The sequence below is a fragment of the Fistularia commersonii genome, chromosome 30 (genome assembly GCF_037954325.1).
Source record: "Fistularia commersonii isolate RoL2024-O1a breed Wild chromosome 30, RoL_Fcom_v1.0, whole genome shotgun sequence".
In the NCBI taxonomy this organism is placed as follows: Eukaryota; Metazoa; Chordata; class Actinopteri; order Syngnathiformes; family Fistulariidae; genus Fistularia; species Fistularia commersonii.
The window spans coordinates 6212745-6233771 of NC_141313.1; the positions used below are offsets into that span (position 1 = coordinate 6212745).

Consider the following 21027-nt stretch of genomic DNA (forward strand, 5'->3'; position numbering starts at 1 on the left):
GGTAAAAGCCAGCAGATGTTGACCTAAATACCACATGAATTGCATACTAAATCAGAATGTCAGAATCTGGGATTTTTGTTGATGTTGCACAAAAAACAATTCAATAAAATCTGTTATAGAGCACCAAAAAATGATACATACACACACATCAGCAATTGCGCACTCATTGCATATATATATACATATATGTATATATATGTGTGTGTGGTGTGTGTGTGTGTGTGTGTATATATATATATATAGATAGATAGATATAGATATATATATAGATATATAGATAGATAGATATAGATAGATATATGAATGGGGAAAATAGATTATTATTAAAATAACAAGATCATTGTGATAATGTCAGTTTCCCTCAAGTATATTTTTGAAATTGCACATAGTGCTTCAAGGTTTTTGAGGTTGAAGTATAACCAAGATTGTTGCAAAAAAGTTTTATGGATTCGTCGTAAGAAGTTATGAAGCTACAGAGGTGGTGGGACTTGTGGGCAGTGGGGGTAAAGTGTTTATTGGCATTTAGTTCAGTGATCTGAAAAAGCTACGTTTCAGGCCCAGGGGGTGTGCGTCCTCCAGGACGCTGCTGTTTCTATGTGGTAGCATGACCTGAAAAATCTCCCAGTGATGGAATGGGGAGTTCATTTGGGGATGTGATATGACTCTCAAGAGGCAAAAACCTCATAGAAGACATTTTGTTCTTCAGTTAGGTTGAGCAAGCGTATGTAATCCAACCTTCAAGTTTAAGTCTCCCTTGGTGCTCACTACTGTCAAACTTGTTTTTCAAGTGCATTAACACTAAGAAAACTAAATTGGCGATTCAGCCCCAAAGCATTGTTTTAATTAGCCTACAAAGCCGGGCAGCTTGAAATGCTACTGACCTCTCTCATAGCTCAGGCTTGCATTGCATCCTGGCATTACTTTTTACATTTATTAACTGTATGTTTAACCTGCCTTTTCCAAGTGAATTAATTTCCAATTATAATGCAAGGAAAAAATGAACAACCATATTTTTTCCATACAATTTTAGATAAACATTCTGAACCATTTTCTTGACAAAAGAAATAAACAAACAAAAAAAGACCTGCTGAGTTTTTTTCAGTTTATGGTACAAGTGCTGTGTCCATTCACAGTGACATCACAGACAGTGTGGTTCCTATATGTTAAAGCATCATCCTGCAAAGTGTTATGGATACTCCTGACTGGCAACAGTTTCACTATTTACTTTTCCCGGCATCTGTGTACTTCCTCCTGCCACATTACAGCTGAACCCATAGATGTGCTGCTGCAACTTAGTTCTGTGGTGCCCCACACTCCATTTGACATCACAGTAACACAACACAAATACATATTATTAATTTATATATGGTGTTCCCTTTTGTCACAAACGTGTCACTGCACAGACATGAAAACATTCTGTATTGATGGTAAGATTTTCGTTCATTCGAGCTTACAGGCGTGATTACACGCCTGTTATTTATTGAATAGCTAATCATTGGAATTAATTCCAACAAAATTTGACGGACCGATTGGTATTTTCGGTGAGCGAAAAATACCACATCATTTGAAGACATGAAGCATGTAGCCCAGTGAATGTTAAGTGCCGCGCCGCTTTGTTTTGACTCCCTACTACATTTCCCATAGGTCCTTCGGGGACAAGCCGCTGTGCTGGATGACAGCTATCCGGCGCCGAAACACCGACAGACACTCAGACGCAAGAACCATGGCGGCCACGGGTGGAGGGAAAATTAGAAGCAGAAGATATCATATTGCCTCTAAACCTTACGCCAAGAGCAAGCAGGTAAATTAACTGGGATTTCATATGAAGCTCTCATGTCAATGAGATGAGGTTGGCCGCAGTGCCACGGTACCTGAGCTTATGTTATTGTTTAGTTGGAGACATTTTATGGCCTACCGTTAGCGCTCGTGGCCTCCACGCGCTGCTAGCATTGCACGGAAGATGCTAGTCAACTAGCATGCTGGCAACAAATATGTTAGCAAATTCAGACTGACTTGACAAGGCAAATCACGGCAGGCAGGGTTGCTGAGACTGAACCCACAATACTCGGTGCAAATGTCACGGTATGTGTGGTGCCATGTCTTGGCTAACCCCGCTGTGTTAAGTTGTAAACGACAAGCGAAGTTGGTGGAAAGCAATCAAGGAGAAATCCAGGTAGTTGCTAACGTAGCGAGCGAGAGCTAACATGCTAACATTGAGGACCAACGCATTGTTGTCCCCACTTAAGTTTAGAGACGTCACTTCGTTGCCATCAGACGTAACAGGATCATTTGTTTTAAATTCAGGCGGGTCAACAGTTATTGTTAGCTCGGCATTATGTGTATACGTTCTAACAATTTGTTGCTGACGTGTCGGAGGGAATTCAGTAGATGTTCGGTTAGCTAACGTTAGCCAATTCTCCAACACTTGTATTGCGCAGGAAACACTGGCTGATTGGAAACCCACATGGTTACCTTAGTTGATATACTTGCCGATGGAATATCAGCAGAAAAATACGCTTTCTAGCAACAGCAGTATGAGACGATTCCCTAGTACCCCCGATTGCCGCATATTAAACTGATTTAAGTTAATGAACAATTACAGACAAATCTTTGATGACCTAAAAGGTCCAGTGCCGGTGTGCCGAACGCACTTTATACAAAGAAGATCTTGTATTTTTTTCACTAAAGAGTGCATTGTGAACTGAATTTGCTCACGTTATTGCAATCTTTTCACCGGGGATTGACTGAAAACTCTTTATTATGTTTTGTTTTTTTGACCGTAAGAAAGACGTTTTAAATAAGTTGTACTTACTTAAACACTTAATCGTCGTGATCAGCTCTAAAGCTATATGCTATACACGCATATTGATAGACTTGTCAACAGCACTTAATAGTAATTACGACTTCAATATGTAGTAATTCCTTTCTGATTTTAAGTGAAACTTCATGTTTCAATATTCACATAAAATGTAACTTTTTTTTTTAAATGTTTCATATAAATGCTCCAAACATTAATGATTTCCTGTGTTTGTTTTTTGTTTTGACTTGTGCCCATGGCCATGTGTTTTTTTTCTGTACTATTCTATATTTAGTCATTAACTAAATAGTCCTTAATGACAAATGTTTGCCATCCTTATTGTTTTATTATTATTTGATAATCTCTTGACATTTTAAATTCAGGAAAATATCACATGGTCATTTATTAAATATTGGCCACACGTGTAACTGCTCTGGTTTGGAATTTGGCAACAATTGAAGGCTGTACATTTGGCCTCGAATTAGATCCCCAGTCGTTTTGTCTGATTTCAAAAAGTGATACTGGAGCTTCTCTGGGGCAATCCATAGAGCTTTGCAGCTCTGTGGATTGCCCCAGAGAAGCTCCTTGGATTGGCTGAGGAACATGTAACTCCATTCTTGTTTACATTGTTGGAATATCTATTAAGTCTCTAAATATGTAGTTTTAGATTGATTATGGTTATTTGCTTGTGACCCTCGCTCATCTAAATTGGAAATTCCCACTGTATTGCTTTGTTTATTAAGTTGTAATTTAGACTTTTCTTTACAGTATACATAGTGTTACTGGACATTCTTGTTGGCATAAAAATTGATCAGAATATTTGGATGATGCTGCGACTTCAATGTGGATGATTGTGGTCTTCGTGTTTTTGAAACTGATTCAACCTGCTCACTGAGGCATCCTTAGTCTCGACTAGTTAGTTCCTCCTCCCTGGCTGGTCTTTTGCAAAGTAATCTAGTATGTTCAAAGACTGTTTGCTTTTCTGACCATTAAAATAATGATGTGGGCAGGATATAGCTCAATCACAGAACTTACTAGAGATAAAGTTAGTGGGATCATAGCAAAATAGTAACAAAAAATGCTATGTATCTACTCTGATAAACAAATCCTTTCAGTAATTGCGAAAATACAGAATGTTATGATGGTTGACAACTAGTTCAGATCCAAAACTGGTCAATCGGATCAGTAAGGCATTCATAACAACAGACCAAGCCATTTCACCAAGACTGTGTGATCAGCAGCATTTTGACAGCTTCTATTAAAAAATTAAGGCTCTCTGCTTCTTGGTCTGAAAGTCAAACCAGGAATGGAAAACATACTAAATATAGGAAATATGCAGTTGCAAAGAAATTATTTTCACATTTATTGGAATTTTTTTGATAATTTAATTTTTCTGTCTTAAATTACTTTCAGTGAGTAGAGGTCAAAATTCCTTACACACTTGATGTGACACTGAAATAAACATCTTACCTTTGAGGACATTGCGATTTGTCACTAGTGTAATATTTTTTTTGTAGACTGTTCACTCAGTAATTAAGGTAAACTAGAGAGAAATCAGTTGTGAAAGTAGGGATTTGTCAAGCCCTTAACGTTTCCTTTGTGTAGTGCAGGACACTGAATTTATTCTTGTTGTCTGGAATTCTGAAAGTATTAGACCTTTGTTCAGTGCAGACCATCCTTTGCTCAGCGCTTCATAAAAACATACACAGGACCTGACCCAGTTTCTGTCTCACTGTTTTTCATGTACTTCTTTACACCAAGGGGGGAAATGGCTTCTTGCAAACCATGCCGTGTACATGAATGTAATAAGAAAGGTAGTCGTACTTTTCAAATTGAAAGTGCTAGTTTTAGTGGTTGACCAAAAGGCCTTTAAACATATAAGTGATGTGATGAACCATTGTTTTATTATGATAAATGGGTTTATATAAGTCTTTTTGAATAGACTGTCATGCCAAAGGGATTTTTCTAACTTTTTATTCTTCTGTATTCTGTCTTGCCTTTAGTTATGTGTTCAACCAGCTTTCCAGAAACATGGCTGTCTATAACTTTAGGATTGAGGATATACATTGTTGACATTTAAGAGTCAAGGAGGGGGAAATGACTAGCTTTCAACATTACACCAACCATGATGCACTTTATGTATAAGTTGACATAAGACTTACAGCATGTTATCTTTTACAACTTGTTTGTGTGAGAGATCATGGAAGCATAGAACAAGTGTGTCCCAGTGATAGTGCAGTGACTTCTGTGTGGATCATTGAGCATCTCTAATGTTTGGCTTTCAGCAGAAAACTAGCACACACAATACACAAAGTCATTGTATTATCCAGTTTTATGTATTGAAGCAGCACTTGAGAAAGTCAAACCAGGAGTGCACCAAGGAATGCAATGCAAAAATAACTGCATTAAGCAATAGGTAGGGCATTGAAAAAAACACAATTTTCAGTCCCCTGTCCCATTTTATTCATAACATTATAAATTGATTTTAGATTTGCAAATTGTTTGTGTGTTGTTGGCCTTCTGCATTCCTCTGTGCAACACCTGCCAAAAGAGACTTTTTTTAATTCACTGACTAATTCTTCTAATCACCATCTATTAAGGCAAGCCTGATCGCCTGAAAAAAATTAAGATTTTCAATGTACTATTTCAATAATAATAATAACAATACATGTATTGAAGATAAAGTGAAGGAAACACAAAACGCTCTTGACAATGAAGAACTGGGAACTATAGGGCCTTTACCAACTACATGAGAATTTCCCCAGATTTCAGTTGATATATTTTGCCAATCTATATACATTGCTAAGTACATTTGTTTAATTTCCAATGTTATGTGGAAACAAATTGAAAGAAATCAACTAAGATGAGTTTAATACCATTAACATAAATGCCATAAAACAATTGTCCATTTTATTGTGTTTTTTCTGTGCTGTCCATATGCCATTGTGCCTGCCTTTTACTAATTTCATGTCCTCATTCACGACTTTGTCTCCCATTTTTATCAGCAGCAGTCAGGCTTGATCAGTCGAGTGACAGACACAGTAAAGAGCATTGTTCCTTCCTGGCTGCAGAAATACTTTAAAAATGGAGATGCTTCTGAAGGAGGAGGAGGAGCAGTACAGGGTACTGACCAGAACTGCCAGCCGCCGCCCCCTCCTCCTCCTCCTCCTAATGGCAGCGAAGAGGGACCCCCTTCCCTTGATGGACGTGATTCCCCAGAACCTAGCACCAGTAACACAGGTAAGAGACCTGTGTCCTTGCTTGGAGTGGTAAAACCTTGTATAAGATATTATCTTTATGTACCGACATGAGGAAACGTATGCATCATTATATTAGTTCCATGTAGATGCATCCTGGTCATATGGAATTTTTCTCTCACAGAGCCGTCAACCAGTCGGGCTTCCCTGAACTTTCAGGAGTATGTGCTGTCCAGACCTCCTCTTAGCCGCTCCCACCTCCACTTTCCACCACTGGATGCCTCCTCCCCGACACTAGGGACCCCCAGCAGTCTTTTTTCTCAGCCCTCTACTTCCTCAGCCCCAGGCCCCTTTTCAACAGGTTTCTCCTTAGTCAAAGAAATCAAGGATAACCTCTCACAGCACGAAGATGATAACATCTCTACCACAAGCGGCTTTTCCTCCCGAGCCTCTGACAAAGGTATAGAAACACTGTTGTTTCTGTGTCCCCTGATAGAAATACTAATGACTGATGTCAATTAAAATCTGAAGTTATTTTTACCAGTCACTGCTGTATTTGCTGTATTTATTTAATTGGCTTTACTTATTGCCAATTCAGGTGTACTTTGCGTTGAAATTGTTTTATTTGTACCCCTAAATTTCTGATTTGATAACAAAATCCTCACTTGCACAGTTTTTTCATGATAATATTGAGTTGAGTTTACCCGCAGTAGCTTTTTTGAAAAGACCATGACAAACTTTTTTACGCTGTGCATTAATTGTATGTGTCGAATCTTGTTTTAGATGTCCCCACATCCAAGACAGCATCACTTCCGACTCTTTGGTCCCCAGAAACAGACAGAACAGGCTCTGGGCCTCAGCCTTCCCAGTCCAGTTTGAAAAAGCCTGCTTTCAACCTGTCTGTATTTGGAACTTCCTCAAATGTGAGTATTTATGCTTCTGCCTGTCAAACTCACAAGTGTACCCATAGAAAAGATTTTCCCCACTAAATCTGGACCCAAAAGCCAAAAAATATCCTGCTTTATAAAAATTAAAAAGGTCACAATGCTTATCTGTAAACACTAATCTCAGTTGAGCCTCATGAATGTTGATGCATTGATTTGCGCTTGCTGTTTTTTATTATTTGTATTAATGGCACAAAAAGTAATTGGAGCACAGCTTCCGGCTTCTTAGTCTCTTCTGTTTCATGGCTTAGAACTACTGTTAGCCTATTGCTGTTTGCTATGCTACTGTCATGCATGTCTTGCAGAAAAAAAAATAGATGACTTTTTAGTTGACATTCCTAAGCTTGTGAATGGACACTGAAATACAATGTGATTAAATATATACAGAGTGTTAATGCAAAATGCATTCAGCGCTGACATACTACCCTGCTCACATCTGGACCAAATAAAGTTTTTCATTATTTAATCACTTGCACCCTCTCTCTTTTACAGTCTACACTAAACAGCACAGTGTTGAACTCCAGCCAGCTTGGAGATTCACCCTTCTATCCTGGAAAAACTATGTATGGTGGAGCTGCTGCAGTCCGGAGCTCCCGCACTCGTCCTGGAACGCCGTACCAGGTAGATTTGTGAGACCACTGTGCGGACCCCTTACTTTGTAACCACCCAAATTCGTCAAATAATGTAAAATTTTATTTTGAAGACCTTTTCCTCTTAATTGATTTTGCACAATAAGTGTTGGGCAATGTTTGCCATCCGTTTGATTTGATCATTTTATTTACACCATTAGATCTGACTTATGTGTTTTATTTTCACCTCAAGACTAAATGAGCTGATCTAATTTCTAGGCTCCAGTGAAAAGGCAGATCAAGGCTAAGCCTGCGGGTGCTCAACCATGTGGGGTGACCAGCGTCACAGCCCGGCGTATCCTGCAGTCCTTGGAGCGCATGTCAAGTCCACTGGCTGTAAGTAAACTCATGAATATTCATTGCTTGAGTCCATACTGATACTCTACTAACTTCTCTTTCATAATGGATGTATCCATAGGATGCCAAGAGGATACCATCAGCAGCCGCCTCATCACCCCTCTCAGCAGTAAGTGTTTGTGCAATTTCTACATTTAAACCACCAGTCATATATTTTTTTTAAATCCAAAATTGTCTATATGTGAACCAGAGGGAGACTTCAATTGTTAATCTTTCTGTCAATAAAGTTACCAAACCGCTTGTTAATTGGAAAGACCCCTGCAACACACCGGACATGCATACAGCTATTTATTTTTATACATAGTGCACTGGCTGTGTGCTCCCACAGCTGCAGGACAGCTGAGAACTGGTTTGGTGCTCTGTGGGAGATATTAATCAGGATGCGCAATGTTTTCCTGCTGTTCCTCAGTCAGTGCTTTCTGCTTAAATGACTGAACATTTCTATTAAGTATTAAAACGACCAAGGCCGAAAGGAGCAAAATCATGCTTTTTTTAATAATTTCTATTATTTTTATTATGTTGTTTCTTTTCCTAATATATGAGGATGAGGTTCCCTAGTACTTATGGCCAGAGAATCAGTGTGGTGCTGATCTGTGGAAGTCTTAGCTTTTCCTCAGCTACACTTTGCTGTTAACTCATGGTTTGAATCATGTGAACAACTGCTCAGCGAAACTGTTATCTGTTACCAGATAAGTTTCCTGTACATGTTTAGCTGAACAAGTTTGAAACCTATCAGATTGCATGCTTACCACCAAAACTGTTGAAAATTCAAAAAACATACATTATGTAGTGTTCTTATTTAATACTTATTTAACCTACTTATTTAATCTCCCAGAAATGCGATTCCGTTCCAGGATGTGTGAAAATGATCCTGTTTTTAGGAGAAGTTTGTTTGCCATTCTGTGGTAGTTTGTAAATGTCTAACTTATAAGTGAGTCTAGTTTTGGAGCAGAATTTGCATGGATTGTAAATCCGCATGGGACCTAATTGCGTGAGACCTGATTATGATTTTTTTTTTGCATGCAAAATAGGTTTTCATGATTTTTTTTTTTTTGTCTACTGAGATTTCTTCTGTAGTCTAATACGATACATAGTAAAAATAGTTTTGCAGTGTCTTCAGTGCACTGTAGTCCTAGCCTGAAATTGATTTCCCATCAAGAATATATGTAAGCATATATTAATTCCTTAATCCAGAATGACCCTAATTGAATATTTGTCTTTTTTCCTCTCTGTAGACACTGGATGGTGGAAATCTGGATGTTTCCCATTTTCAAGCAAAAAAGAAACGGGTAAGAACACATTTTTATTTCACTTGGTCATATTGGTGAACTTTGCCTATGCCTTTGTCCCCAGATCAGCCCGCATTTATGCCTTGTGTCCCTGTATGAGCAGCGCAAGTGTCTACATGTCAGCAAAAACATTTGTGTGTTCTAAGACTGTGTGCTTGTTGCTGAACAGAGGCCATAGTTATGTGCACCAGGGATGTTTGACAAAACCAGTAACATGTGCTGTAGCTTGTCATCTTGACACATCCTGTCCTACTGCCTGTTGAACTTCTTTACACTTGTTAATCAGATTCTCCTTGGTTGGAACACAGCTGTGTTCAATGTGCGTTCAGTCTTCATGTTTGTGTATATTCACATGCATGTGGGTGAGCACACAATTGTTCTTCTACAACTGGATATTGCTCTGCAAAATGTTTGCAAAGTTGCCAAGTTTTGTTCTAGATTTTAACTCTACAATAATTGTCAAGGATTCCCAGCTGCTGCATTGTCCATTCTAACAAGGTTGCATTAACCCTTGCAGATCTAAAAATGCCATGGTCTCTGTATAACATGTTCTCAGAGAAATTAAAGGGAACAAAAAATGAGGATTGGTCTGCTCCACTCCCCTGTTCAGTTGGTGCTATTGTAACAAACCGATTTGTTAGTTATGCTTTTGTATGCCAAAGTTTTCATTAAAGCTTAAAATTAGTGAATTGTCCTGAACAAAGAGTTTGTACTACATCAGGAGAGTAATTATTGATGTGTTTATTTAAGATGGGGTATCATCAGCTTATATGCTAACTTACCTGATGTTTCCTTGTTCTCATTCTGCCGTTAAAGCTGGATTCCAACATCCCACCTGTGCAGAAGCTTGTGGTTCCTACAGTACCGCCAATGTCAGGAAATCGCTCAGTGTCATTCAGGCCTACTTTGACCCCTGGAGGAGTGAGTCGGTCTCTCGACAGGACCCTAAGAGAAATGGTTAGACTGCATACATGTTCAGACACAGACACACACACAAACTGATACATGAAAACATATTGAATGCTAATGCCTTTTTGTTTTGTTTAGCCCACAAGACAATCACCACAACTACCTGAAGCAACCCCAGGTGCATCTCAAAGGTATTGGTGTGCAACCATTATGCTGTTGTGATTTTGGCAGCAACACACAGTTTGAATTTTGTTATAATTGAGGCAGAAATTCAAATCAGTATACTGTTGCTGATATTTCAGTTAGGTCCGACAGTTACAATATTTTGCTTTTTTGTTGTCTTATTCTTTTTCAATCATAATGACTTTCTATTCTAAAATCAATTGCTGGTACTATTGAGTCACTTTTATTGTGTTTGGAGTTTTTTTTAACCTGGACAGGATTGGTGCAAACCTTGATTCTATCATCTCTCAAATATGATACTAGATGCTTAAGAAGTTCTCGTTTGAGTTGTTAAAAGGGCATGCATGGTGAACATCAGTTTTCTGTAAGCTGTCAGTCTTATATTACCCCTTGTTTACTCTTCCACCAGCACAACTCCAGCCTATCCCCTATCCAGCACGCCAGCCCCCAGCAGCATTACCTCTGGAGGAGGCAAAATGAAGCGAGAGCGGACCAGTGCACGGCCTTCCTCCAAACGCCCTGAAGATCATGAGGTAATTATTTTGCATCCAAAAATAGAGCTTTATATGTATAAAAGATACACTTCTTGTAGAGCATTCATATATCTAGCTTTAGGTTTAGTGCCTACTGTGAATACAGTAAAGGAGACAAAAAGCTATGGTCAAAATGTGATGAACTGCAAATCCCATTAATCAAAAACTTGATCAAGAATGAAGTTAGAGTTGGAAATGCGACTTTTTGTTAAAACTTAAGTCTTTCTTCAACAGACTTCAACATGCCATTACAAATGTACAGGCAGCAAAACGCAGTTACTCTGTGGCATTCATTTTTTTCACATTTTATGTTCTGTTAAAGTATGGCAAATTAATTTGCAAATATTTATCCAAAAAGGGTGTATGTCATTAGGCTGTCAGTCTGAAAGTTGATCATTTTTAAAGCACCACTTTGGTAATTCCTGGTTGTGTTCTGAAATTAGGTGGCTGAGGTGCCAGACCTTCCTGACATTTCACTTCCAATCAGCACCTCTGCATTGCCCGCCTTCAGCTTCTCCTCCCCCCTGCCACCTCTTACCACATCCACCACTGTCAGCATTGCCTCTGTCGCGCCTGTCACTCCTGCGAAGGCAACCCTAGCGAATCAGGTTTGTTGCACACAGATGTTTCATTTTCCATCGGTATCACTATATTTTTGGTCATTCAAATTTAATATGCATTCAGCTAATATTTTCATTTTGCCTTCTTTCAGCAGACCCCTGGAACGTCAACAACCACATCTGTACCTTTTACATTTTCCTCACCTATTGTCAAAGCAACTCCTACTAGTCCACCTTCCTTTTCCCCTTCAGTAAGCTGTTTATTTGTATCTTAGCAATTAGTAATTATTCCATTTCTTCTGCCTTTCATTCAATATGTTTAACAACGATATGATACTGGACATTTATTGCAGGCTGGCTTTACCTTCAGTGCACCTGTAGCAAAGTTAGGACTGCCCATGTCAAATGGGAATCTGGACACTCCCATACTAACAGCAGGTACAAGAAAATTCTATGTACTCTATGTCTTTGTTGGTGGCCTCTTCTTGCCTTGAGTCAATTATAACTTGATTTTGTTCCCATGGTTTTTTGTAGTGAAGCCAGCAACAAACAAAAGCACAGAAGATTTTGAGGGACCTTTTAAGCCTGCCAAGACCCTCAAACAGGGGAGCGTGCTGGATCTTCTCAAAGCGCCTGGTCAGGATCCATGACATTGTGTTGTTTCTGTAGTTTAACACTAATGTTAAAAAACATTAAGTGGAATCTTACTGTTGAAAAATCTCTCTTCTGTGCTTTAGGCTTCGCCTCTCCTGTTGCTTCAACGACATCAGCCCCCAATGACACTTCCCAACAAACGTCTACGTCATCAGCTTCCCCTTCTTTTCCCTCCACCACTGTCACCTCACTGTCCTCTGCAACAGGCCTTGCTGACTTTTTCACGCCCCAACCTGGCTGGAGCTGTGACGTCTGCTTAGTTCAAAATAAACCATCGGATTCAAAATGCATTTGCTGCACGGCCCCTCAACCAAGTTCCTCTTCCTCCAAATCCAGGGACAGCAAACCAACTGCCATGCCAGTTGAGTCAGAGAACAGCAGCACAAACAGCTCGTCATCCACTACAACCCCCTCTGGTTTCGGTACAATGTTCTCCAAACCCGCAGGAACGTGGGAGTGTGATACATGCCTTGTGCTAAACAAACCTGATGCAGTAAAGTGTGTGGCCTGTGAAACTGCTAAGCCTGGCACGGGTCTTAAGCCCTCATCTACTCTTCCCTCTGCCTTCTCTGCTGTTAAAACTGTATCCAACCCCACAGCATCAGGTTTTGCTGGATTTGGAGACCAGTTCAAAAAACCTGAAGGTGCATGGGATTGTGATACGTGTTTGGTGCAGAATAAGGCAGAGGATACAAAGTGTGTGGCCTGCAAGAGTGCGAAACCAGGTAAGGACAGCACAATGTCAGTAGTTGTTCTGCAGTATAAAACATTTAGTTGACTCAGTTTCTCCTCACCTCTTCAACACTCCAGGGTCAACTGGACCATCAGTTGAAGTATCTGCTCCTGTCAGCAGTCCTCCAATATTTGGTATTGGAGACAAGTTCAAAAACCCAGAGGGCTCCTGGGAGTGTGATGTCTGTCTTGTACAGAATAAGTCTGCGGATCTACAATGTGTTGCTTGTCAAGCAACCAAACCTGGAGCTAAAGTGGAACCCAAAGGTATCAAGTCTTATTATCTAACAAACAGTAAACTGTTCACAAATGCAGCATGTTACTGACATTTCCGCTCTACAAATACCAGCGCCCCCCCCCCCCCCATTATTTTAGGAGGATATTTTTCAAGATCAGATTGTTTATTGTAAAAGTATTTATTTTATGATCCTGTCTCTATTTAGCTTTTGGATCTTCAACTGCTGGGACTGCTGGCTCTTCTGCTTTTGGTTCATCTACTTCCAGTTTTAAGTTTGGCACAACAAGCAGCGCTTCAGGATCTGGATCAGCCGACTTCAAGTTCGGGAGTTCATTTTCAGATTCTTCCTCTTCATCTGGTGGATTCAAATTTGGAGTCCCATTTGGAAGCACCTCATCAGAAACCACTTCTAAGGACACCAATGCCTCATCAGGGTTTAAATTTGGCAGCTCGTCCGAGGGCTTTACATTTGGGGCTGCCTCAAGTGATGACAAAAAGTCAGACCAGTCTGCTGCAGGTTTTGCCTTTAAATTTGGAACTAGCGGCGGGATAAAGTTTGGAACTGGATCATCTTGCACAGAAAACAATTCCTCTGAGGGCACCTTCACCTTTGGACAATCAAAACCAGAAGAGACACCATCAGACGCCTCCAATTCACCTTCAGTTACGTTCATCCCTGCTGCTTCTGAGGAGAAGAGTGACAGTGCACCAACATCACAGGACAGCACATTAACAAACACAACTGCGACAACCACTTCTGCATCTGTATTTGGAAGACTCGGAGAGCCCACTTTGGCAACTGCCACCTCACAAGGAGGCACCCCTTTTGGATCCTTATCCACAGAAAAGGAGCCAGCTGCTTCTACGTTTGCCTTTGGGAAGCCAGAGGAAAAGAAAGAAGCAGCTGCTTCCTCAGCTCCGCCGGCTTTCATCTTTGGTGCAGCTAGTAAAGACACAGAGAGTGCAACAGCGCCAGCCACATCAGGGGGCTTTCCAAGCTTTTTCAGCAAGCCCAGTGCCCCAACACAGCAGCCACCACCAGCATTCGGTTTGGGCAAGCCAGCCGACAAGAACGAAACTGCTACTTCTGAGGCCCTTAAGGCCACTTTCACTTTTGGACAAAATACTGCAGGTATTTTAATCGTGAATTGCATTCTTTTTGCAAGTATTGTTTTACTTTGTACTTCTTTGTACTTTTCTAACATAACTGATAGTTTGTCTGCTTGAATTGATCAAAAGAAAGTCACTTGAAATGTCTCAGAATTTATGAATTGTACTGTAACTATAATGTGTACAAACAGGAAAAAAGGGAAGGCAGATTAAGATTTCCAGTGTGACAACATTGTCATTGTTTGGAATAACTGCAGAGTAACTTTCGGTTCGCCACACAACATAAGCCACTCTTTTCTCTCTTTTTGACAGATTCTAATGGCACACCAAAACCGGCATTTTCCTTTTTGCCTAACAACCCCACCAATACCACCTCATCCGCTGCCCCAACCCCAAATTTGTTTGGCAACAGCAGCAGTTCCGGCCAGGTCTCAGCTCCTGTTATTCCCAGTACTTTTGTATTTGGTCAGCCTACGTCATCCTCCTGTGACGCACCTCCTGCTAAAACCTTCATGTGTGGCCAGACCCAGGACAGCCAGTTATCATCTGCAGCCCCTGTCAATGCCACTCCCGCTCCAGCACAGTCCTTCATCTTCGGTGCCCCTGCCAGTGCTGCTTCTCCTGCTGCACCCTCCTTTGGTTTTGGAGCAGTGCCCTCTGCTGCCTCTTCTGCAGGTCTGTGTCTCTCTTAACTCATAATGGTGATGTTTAATATTCATCAATAACAGTCTTACTCATTTAATGTATAAATCTCTGTGTATTCATATTTTTCATTCTCTTGTTTTTTGCTCAAGCGCCTTCCCCATTTACATGCAATTCAACGCCCTCTGGTGGGTTTGGGACAAACCCGACCCCATCCTTTGGCTCATCCTTTGGATCACCGTTCCCATCGGTGCCCTCTCAGAGTCCGGCCCTCGGATCCAACGTCACACCTGTATTTGGTCAGCAGGCCAACTCCACCCCAGTATTTGGGGCAGCTGCTAATTCCACACCAGGTAGGTGATGCAAGTGCTGTCACATCTTATCTTTCAGTCTCGAGTGAAAAATCCACAAACACGTGTCGCATGGCTTTTTTTTTCCTCCCATAGGCGGAAGCTTGCAGTTTGGTGGAGCAAGTGCATTTGGCTCCTCAAATAGCACTGGAGTTTTTACTTTCGGAGCAGGTTCCACAGCCTCTCCTGCCCCCCCTGCCAACCCTTCCATTGCACCCCAGACAGGAGCGGCTGGAAGTGGATTCAATTTCTCTCAACCAACATTCAACATAGGGTACATCACAGCTTGATGGCTCTTCACCCCTTTTCATTGGCATTATAAACATTGAAAAGATGCACAGCTTTGTCTGTGCCCGGCCTGTATGTTTGCATGCTAAAAACATTTTATCTGTATTTTGCACCCTATAAAGAGACCACATAGCTGCATACTAGTTATTTCTCTTTGATATTTAGTTCCTCTCCTCATAAAACAAGTATTATTTTATTCCAATTACTTAGTTGACAAATGTAATGGAATTCTATTTAGCCCTAATCGTTGCTGCTGGCTTATTAAAGACTGACCTCCCAGCTCCATTACAAAGAAAAATATCTTTTTGGGTTCAATCCGTCAGGTTTGGCCATCAAAGTTCCTTGAAAACAATCGAACAAAGCGTGTGAAGTCTGTAAATTGTTCCATTATGGAATCACACGAACAAATGACTCCCATTTTGTAAGGTTAAATTTTGTGATAATGTACTGATTTTTTTTTAATATTCTTATTTTTTAAATGAAAGTTACTGTTGGTTATTATAATTTTAGTGAATGAGTATCACTTTCTTTAATGATAATTGAGAATGTTGTGTACTCTTCCAGGTCAGCAAAGTCCTTCTCATCCTCTCCTGCTGGACAGCAAACAATTGCTGGGCGTAAAATCAAGACAGCGGTGCGACGCAGAAAATAGAGCCATGTGGACACGACTTGATGGTGGACTTGACTTGGACTAGACTATGCCCCCCCCCCCCTCCCTGATGGCTGAGTGAGGTCCTTGAAGGTCTCAGCTGGACAAACACTGAAATGACTTTGCATGTGATGAAAAAGGGCAGGGGCTTAGGCTGTTTCGTGATCAGGCCGGACAGGTGGGCTGAAGTCTTCAGCAGCATTCACGTGTTGAGACCAGGAATTCGTGAGACCCTCCCAACAGGACTTCACATAAACTCTTGACTAAATAATGACACCGACTTGAAACAACAATCAAGCAAAGACCCCTGATCTCTGTTGAAAATAAGCAAGACAGTCGTATCTATATTTTCAAGACCGGCAAATGTCTGCTTGACTGAGGCATGACTTTTCTTAAAAAAAAAATTATTAAAAATTAAAAAGGCAAAAACTGCAAATCAAAGAGTTGTGAGTGTGCACAAAATCCCATTAGTTAGTATGAGTGGTCATGTTATGAGTTGTGATATACGGAGAGATATTGAGAGCTGTAGAGCAAATCTCCAGTGGCGGCCCCGGAAACTGTTTCGACATGCTCCTCAAACAATGAACCGCGATGTTGGTGCCACTGGAGGTGTAGCCATGGTGTCCGTGCAGTGTGCTGTATGTACAGGGATGAACGTGTAATGTAATTGTGGTGTATGCTGCGTGCTTGTCCCCCCCCCACCCCCCTCCTCCTTATGTACAGACTCGAGGTGTGTTTTCTTTGTACATGCTGAGATTGAGTGTTGGTGTGCGTATGATAACTGATGTCGCCTGGGCGAGCAAGCAAATGAATGTTAAAAATGAAACAAGGGGAGGAAAGAAAGAGGGTGGGATCTGGGGAAGGGAAATGTATCCATGCACTGCGGAGGATGAAGCGAGCCGGAGGCCTATGCCCTCATTCAACTCCTTAGGACTTTGTAAATGCATCGTTTCCTATCTAATTCTCTCTGGTTTGCTCCACTGCTCTGCTTTCTTTGCCCTCTTGTCTCTCTCTTGCTCCTCCCTCCTCCTGATTCCTTTTACTTTCCCTTTATCGCTTTCTGCCTCTCCTTCTCTGTCTCTCTTAATTGGCCTTTGAATATTATTATAAAAATACCTGTAAATAGCGATATTTTTTTTTAATCTGTGAAGTTGAATTTTTGTGTTACCAACTCTGCATTCAGCATTTTTGTCTTTAGAATTTATGTAAATTCCTATATTCAAAGTTGCCCGAATCCATTTAAAAGGAGCTTACATGCAAATTGGAGAGCCTTTGATGACTAAAGGTATATTGGCTTTTCTGATCCACTTTTGTTTGGACCAAAACCAGTATTGTATAAAGCATTAAGTATATATTTTTCTATTGCGTGTTTAAATGGACATGGGTGACTTTGGATGATAAGGAAGTCAGTTTAATTTTAAAACTATGATTATTACTGGATGAGTGATAAAATTAAAACCATGGATAATTACATCAATAAAACTATTGAAAAAATGTGTCCTTTTTTGCCTATCTAATTTCAACAAATTTACCAAATATTTTCGACAGTAATCCCCCAAATACATTTATCAGGAAGCCAATAAAGCTTCTCAACTTGCTTCATGTAATTTGACCTCAGATTATGGTGGGATTGGTTTCTATCTATGAAAACAGGTTTTCAAGGCAGAGTGTATGTCTGCGGATGCAAAAGAGGAAAGATGTGTGTCTTTTGTGCAGAGACAGTGTGGCTGTATTGAAAGACTAGTAACCAGCTCAAAGTGAGCTTTAACACATGCTCAGTCGCAGTTTTGGATGTTCACTTACTACTTCAGGACTCTTCATTTCACCTTGAAGGAAATGACTCTTTGTTTACCTGTTTTCACTTGACTTTACCCCGGTAAAGGCCATAAGAAATGAATGTAACAGATTTGTGTGTTTTTTGTTTTTTTTTATTTATTTCACAATTAATGTTTCCTAGGCATTAAAATATAGGTGTTGTTAGTTCCAGGTTCAATATGTGCAATAAGGTCTTTTCAATGCATTTCCAATAAACATCGAATCAGTCTTGCATTTAGGTTAACTTTTTGAGGTTGCTGATTTTAAAAAATGGAATACACTGCAGATTGTCCAGATGTAGTATTGCAGCGTGTGGCAAGGAGACTGGCCTAATCAATTGTTTTATGTGGTATCAAGAAAAGAAAAAGAAGAACAGAAATCTATATAATGTCATAAGGTAATTGGAAACACAGACAATTATGGGAATTCACATAGAGAAACCGTAAAAATAGCTTATAATTTAAAAGGAACCAACGTTCACAAAAACGTCATGGTAGAACTATCACTCTTTGTTTTCCTAAGGTCACCCCATTAACCCCATTAATAAGATGATCCAAGTAATATATTTCAGAATTAAATTAGGGCTTGTGTGGAACATGCATGCAGAATCACATGACTCTTCAACCATCTACAATCCTCCAGTGAAAAGTTTTTCACTCAAAACCGCCGAGACACAATCCAGTAATTCACCATTTCTGTCAGCAGAGATCACTGTTACTCAGCAGAGCCACATGATTTCACCCCTGAGTCAATTACACATTTTGCAATCGTGTGTGTATTTCTTTCAGAAAGTTATTTATGTCTGGGATGAATAGAGGGGAGAGAGGGGAAATCTGATAAGATAAGACTGAGAGGTGTGTGTCTGTGTGAGACAAAACTTGGACTTTTCCTTTTTCCACTTCCCTTTTTTCTGATCAAGATGAGCTGAAGACAGATTTGAGGACAGAAGAGAATCACAGGACACACACACACAGTTTGAACTTTGTTTTAAGATAATTTTGCGTTTTTGAGGTTACACCTGAGGTTGCGCTGTTACAGATGGTAAATGTTGCACTGATTGTCCCTGAAGGTTAAAGTTCTGTACTGACCCCATCTCAAAAATACATTCGATAATAACTTGAGCTCCAAATAGATTTTAACCTCTATGTACACATATACAAGAATGTCGGGATATCAGTGCGAGCTTTTGCTCATCAGCTGTTTAACTGACCTTTGTCTTCTGGCCTTTCTCTTCCCAACAGGTGTTTTTCTGGGCAGAACTGCAGTTCCACTTCCTGATAAAAATGAAATTACACTGGTGAGAGTTTTTAGTTTGTTGTGCGATTTAACTTACGAACATGAGCAGCTGGTGATGTCGGCCGACTCGCTTCTGCTGTTATGGAAAATCTGCCTCAGTATTGATCTCTGCGCTGAACTTATTAGTTTCAATATTTCTGAGGTTTCTTTGAACAACAGGAGGACAGGGCCAGGTCCATTACCAGTTGTAAGAAAATGAAAATACATTTTTACAAGGCGATATGATTGAAGTTATGCTTGATTTCCTCAGTTGAAATACACATGGAATCAACATACTTTTCACATGTAAGCTGATACTTTATTATATTGTAACAGATATTGCTGTATTCATTATGTCCCTGTCTAAGACAAGGCACACATCAAAAAAGGGACCACAGCTTTTATTGTGAAACCATAATCAGATTGGTCAACATGCTGCTCATGAACGGATACATCGTGGAGACGGCAACCTGAGCAGATCCCTATTGTTGTGCCAGAGAAACTCAATATTCATTCCCTTTTTTTTTCTACTTGGAGATAAAGGATGTGCAACTGCATTAATAAAACACAGAGATGCTCTGTCAGGTTGTGTTTCTCTGTAATCTGTGGATCTGCATAGCCGCTCAACACTCAGATGAGTGTTAAGTTGGATTTTAACGCACTTAACGTTTGAGGGGAAAATAGCCAAATGTTGTTCAGTTTTATTTCACCTAACTTTCAAAAGGCCCATTGAGGTCACTTGTTCCACGAACGGATGACTCAAGATACAGTGTTGCATCAGGGCCGGTCGGTCTGGCATTAAACTGCGAATGTATCGCCTCTCCGTGCTCCGGCAGAAGGTTGGACGTATGTAGGGCAGCGGCCATGAATGATTAACAGCGTAGTTCCCTCTCACGTTACTGGAGGTGAGATGCTCATCCAGGCTTAATTTATAATGCCTTCACCAGAGCAGGCACGGCTTCTCAGTGTTCCTGGGAAATATATTCACATGTGTCAAATGTTGTGTAACTGTGATATGACTGCAGAAGTGGTGCAAATAATGTTTTTTTTAATTTTTTTAAGCAGACTGGATCCATGTATAAAAATCTGGGGTTCTCAAATCAACATTTCTTCTAAATGTTGAATGAAATACTCTCGCTTTGTATGAGATTGTTGATATAGTTTCACTTCGTTGTTCAATTCTTTCTTTATCTGTACTCCTTATGCTGGACTTGAGGTTGTGGAAGGAAGAGGGAAGTGGAGCCTATCCAGCTGTCATTCGGTGAAAGGTCGGCTTCACCCTGGTGAGGTCGCCGGTCAATCACAGTGCCACATATAGAGACATTTGGCCAGTCACTCCCGTTCACACACCGTGCAAAGACATCTAACCATTCACTCACACATCCATGTCATTTAGACATGTCACCATCTCATTCACGTAGAGCAAAACATTTCTCTTGAAGGAGTTCATGAAGTTTCCAACTCCGGGTCTCAGTCAGCCGTCGTAGAATCTTATCGTGGAAACTGGACTCAGTTTCTCTCTGTAAAGACATTTCACCTCATCCTGGTGGCCTCTTCGGAACTGAGGTGAAACGTCTGAAAGAGAAGCTCTGGTGGCGAGTTACTTGAGGTTTTGGTTCATTAGTTACTTTATTTTTCTTTTTTTAAAAAAGTTGAAGAGAAAATCTGGGGAGAAGAATGTTCAGGTTGGAACATCCAAGCCGGCGGCCTGGAGAATAAAGGGAATATATGGAAAGAGTGAAAGAGAACATGAATTTAGTTGCTGTAAAAAAAGAGGATACAGAGGATGGAGGAAGATGAGTTTCTGAAGAGAACAGCCGAAAGGACAAGAGGTAAATTTTGGTTGATCCAAGAATTCGTGAGCGCAAGAATTGTT

General features: G+C 40.3%; 1 protein-coding gene across 3 annotated transcripts; it reads left to right on the forward strand.

Annotated features, from left to right (window-relative positions):
* The first annotated feature begins 1672 nt into the window (after nucleotides 1-1672).
* On the forward strand, nucleotides 1673-17558 carry nup153 (nucleoporin 153). Of its 3 annotated transcripts, XM_086177576.1 has the most exons (23): nucleotides 1673-1801; nucleotides 5803-6037; nucleotides 6179-6454; nucleotides 6778-6917; nucleotides 7431-7559; nucleotides 7787-7903; nucleotides 7986-8033; nucleotides 9160-9213; nucleotides 10030-10170; nucleotides 10261-10313; nucleotides 10715-10838; nucleotides 11282-11446; nucleotides 11551-11649; nucleotides 11752-11836; nucleotides 11933-12034; nucleotides 12136-12777; nucleotides 12863-13051; nucleotides 13228-14154; nucleotides 14445-14560; nucleotides 14657-14807; nucleotides 14927-15127; nucleotides 15221-15398; nucleotides 15977-17558. In XM_086177576.1, exons 1-23 carry the CDS (start codon nucleotides 1673-1675, stop codon nucleotides 16062-16064), a joined length of 4389 nt encoding a protein of 1462 aa, XP_086033702.1. In that variant the 3' UTR covers nucleotides 16065-17558. The 3 variants fall into 3 exon arrangements, with proteins under 3 accessions (XP_086033702.1, XP_086033699.1, XP_086033701.1); XM_086177573.1 differs by having other exon boundaries at nucleotides 14445-14807; XM_086177575.1 differs by having other exon boundaries at nucleotides 1706-1801; nucleotides 5806-6037; nucleotides 14445-14807.
* The last annotated feature ends 3469 nt before the right edge of the window (nucleotides 17559-21027 follow it).

Bases quoted from the DNA above. Each gene is read 5' to 3' on its own strand.
- nup153 (XM_086177573.1), top strand. From the start codon at position 1,673: ATGACAGCTATCCGGCGCCGAAACACCGACAGACACTCAGACGCAAGA. The intron at 6,038-6,178 runs GTAAGAGACCTG...TTTCTCTCACAG, and splicing joins ACCTAGCACCAGTAACACAG to AGCCGTCAACCAGTCGGGCT. The intron at 10,171-10,260 runs GTTAGACTGCAT...TGTTTTGTTTAG, and splicing joins ACAGGACCCTAAGAGAAATG to CCCACAAGACAATCACCACA.